This window comes from Cyprinodon variegatus, unplaced genomic scaffold (genome assembly GCF_000732505.1).
Source record: "Cyprinodon variegatus isolate N-32 unplaced genomic scaffold, C_variegatus-1.0 Scaffold692, whole genome shotgun sequence".
NCBI lineage: Eukaryota > Metazoa > Chordata > Actinopteri > Cyprinodontiformes > Cyprinodontidae > Cyprinodon > Cyprinodon variegatus.
In genome coordinates this window covers 125,343-128,235 of record NW_015151145.1, presented here as the reverse complement: position 1 = coordinate 128,235, position 2,893 = coordinate 125,343, and the positions used below count along the sequence as shown (strand labels likewise).

The 2,893-nt window shown below is 51.3% G+C and overlaps 1 protein-coding gene across 1 annotated transcript in view; it reads left to right on the top strand.

Moving 5' to 3' along the window:
- The window catches only part of itpr3 (inositol 1,4,5-trisphosphate receptor, type 3), a 75,904-nt gene that overhangs the window by 66,325 nt on the left and 6,686 nt on the right, over positions 1 to 2,893 (top strand). Inside the window, exons 48-54 of the mRNA XM_015394543.1 lie at positions 86 to 278; positions 356 to 475; positions 677 to 849; positions 1,122 to 1,286; positions 1,352 to 1,541; positions 1,731 to 1,835; positions 2,245 to 2,363. Of these exons, the coding sequence (XP_015250029.1) occupies positions 86 to 278; positions 356 to 475; positions 677 to 849; positions 1,122 to 1,286; positions 1,352 to 1,541; positions 1,731 to 1,835; positions 2,245 to 2,363 (1,065 nt within the window). The remainder of the gene's footprint in view (positions 1 to 85; positions 279 to 355; positions 476 to 676; positions 850 to 1,121; positions 1,287 to 1,351; positions 1,542 to 1,730; positions 1,836 to 2,244; positions 2,364 to 2,893) is intronic.

Here is a 2,893-nt window from a genome sequence, read left to right as displayed (position 1 = left end):
GAAAACGAGGAGGAAGCAGTTAGATGTAGAGCAGATAGAGCGGCCTCCCAGCAGAGGCTCATGGTTCTTTCTCCTGGGTTTCCAGATCGTCCGTGAAGATCGCAGCATGGAGCAGATCGTCTTCCCCGTCCATCCTATCTGTGAGTTTCTGACCGAGGAGTCAAAGGTGCGAGTTTTCAACACCACGGAGCAGGACGAGCAGGGGTCAAAGGTCACGCACTTCTTTGAGCAGACGTCGTTTCTCCACGGAGAGATGGAGTGGCAGAAGAAGCTGAGGAGTGAGTTCAGTGCTCCATGCTGCCTCCTCTTCTCTCTCTCGTTTCCCCGTTTTAACGTGGGTCCAAACGTTGTGCAGGTATGCCGGTTCTGTTCTGGTTCTCCAGGAGGATGTCTCTGTGGGGAACCATCTCCTTCAATCTGGCCGTCTTCATTAACCTCATCATCGCCTTTTTCTACCCCTACGACTCTGGCCAGGGTAGGTCTCACCAAACATCACAGCTGAGCTTCTGGTCCACATGTCCTTCCTCTGTGCTTAAAGGTTCTACAAAGTCCTGCTGGTTCTGTTCCGATCCACTTATTCTCCAGCTGTAGAATAAATGGAGCAAATGCCCCCACCCCCAGAAGATGTCCCCTCCTAAGCACATGTCCCCTGATCTAAGCGTCTCTCTCTGTGCAGGAGCCATCGATGACTCCATGCTGCTGATGCTGTTCTGGATCCTGACCGGGCTCTCCATCCTGGGCTTGTTCTCCAAGCAGTACGGCCTGCAGCCGCTCACTCTGGCTCTGATCCTCCGCTCCATCTACCACCTGGGCATCGGAAACACGCTCATTCTGCTGGGATCGCTTAACGTAAGAACCGTCCTGATCCAGTCCAATCCAGTCCTGGTTTCCTTTGAGTTCAGATTCATGTCCAGATCAGCTGCAGTTCCTGCTGTCCTAGTTCTGACAGACAGGGCAGATATGTAGAAGCTCCGCCTACCTGATGAAGCCGCCTGTAGACGTGTAGAAGCTCCGCCCACCTGATGAACTGTCTGTAGATGTGTAGAAGCTCCGCCCACCTGATGAACTGTCTGTAGATGTGTAGAAGCTCCGCCCACCTGATGGACTGTCTGTTTCTCCAGCTGATCAATAAGGTGGTGTTCGTGGTGAGCTTCGTTGGGAACAATGGGACGTTCATCATGGGATACAAAGCCATGGTGATGGACGTGGAGTTCCTCTACCACCTGGCCTACGTCCTGACCTCCACGCTGGGACTCTTTGTTCACGAGCTGTTCTACAGCATCCTGGTAGGACGGTTCTCCTCCTGCAGGTTCTCCTGCTCTGCTAGCAGCTGATGGCTCCTTCTGTGCAGCTCTTTGACCTGATCTACCGGGAGGAGACGCTGTTCAACGTGATCAAGAGCGTGACCCGGAACGGGCGCTCCATCCTGCTGACGGCGCTGCTCGCCCTCATCCTGGTCTACCTCTTCTCCATCCTGGGCTTCCTGTTCCTGAAAGAGGACTTCATCATGGAGGTGGACCCTCTGCTGCAGATCTCTGCAGGTAGGTGGAGGAGCTGAGAGCAGCAGGTGGAGCCGCCATGCCGAGGGTTCCTGCTAATCTCAGGAATCTCAGATCAGGATTTCGTTTTGTTCATGTTTCTTCTCACCTCTGGGCTCCATCTCCTCTCATGAAGAACCACGTGGAGGACCAGCAGCTCCTTCTCTGTATTAATCGCCTTCTGTTCTGCAGATCCTCAGCAGACTGAAGCTTCTCAGGACTTCCTCAAGTCGTGTTCTGCAGATGGAGTGAGCTGCACTGACGAGACGAATGTCCCCGCCGCCGAGGAGGAGGAAGGTAGGAGCTGCAGGGAGCTGATCCTGCCTGAGGTTCTCCTGCAAGCACATTTCATGCTGGTTCATCAAACTGCTGCAGGTTCTCCTCCTCTGGCTGCAGAGGTTCAGGGTTTCTGCAGGATCCCAGGGAAGAACCATGCTTAGAGGTTTTCCTTTAAATGTGTGAGAACGTTTGGAACCAGTGAAAAACCACTGATCTTCTGGATGCTGTTGGTGAAATGATTTGAATCTGTGTGAAGAAAGCTTCCTGGAAGCATCATTCTGTCTATCTGGGCAGGATGAGCTTCTCCTAAACGTGGAATGTCTCTGTGGACGGACGAAAGGCTGAAAGCTTCAGATGAAACCATGAAGGTTTCATGGTTTCCAGCAGCAGTGGTTCCTGTAACCGCAGCTCTGTCTCTGTTCTGCAGGCGAGTCCAACACGGAGCGGGCCTGTGACACTCTGCTCATGTGCATCGTCACCGTGCTGAACCACGGCCTGAGGAACGGAGGAGGAGTGGGAGATGTCCTCCGCAGACCGTCCAAAAACGTAAGGTCAACGTCTGAAGATCCTCTCTTTTGCTCATTCTGTCAGGGTCCATCCTGGACAGGTAGGGACAGGGACTAGGATCTAGGAAGGGGGGCTAGCAGAATAGAGCAGGATGCTTCTACACTCCAAAAACTCCAAATCAGTCGATTTTCATAAATTAAGCGTATTTTCCCCTAATAAATAAAATGATCTGTTAATGGAAGGAGTATTTTTTAATCGTAGAATAACATAATTAGATATTATGCAACTGTGTGTCTCACCTCCTCAATTCAAGAGAAAATGCACTTTTTTTAAGAAGAAATAACTTATTTAGATTTGGACTTTTTCCAGATGTGCTTAAAGTGAATAAAAACAAAGTGAAGAAGAAGGTTTTAAAGTCTAAATCAACCTTCTGCCGATGATCAGTTAGACTGAATGGATGGAAGCAGATCAGGGATGAAGGGTTCTGGTCGGTTAGCCATCAGGCTGTGGTCCAGACCGATGGGGTCCAGACCGCTGTGGTCCAGACCGATGGGGTCCAGAGCGATGGG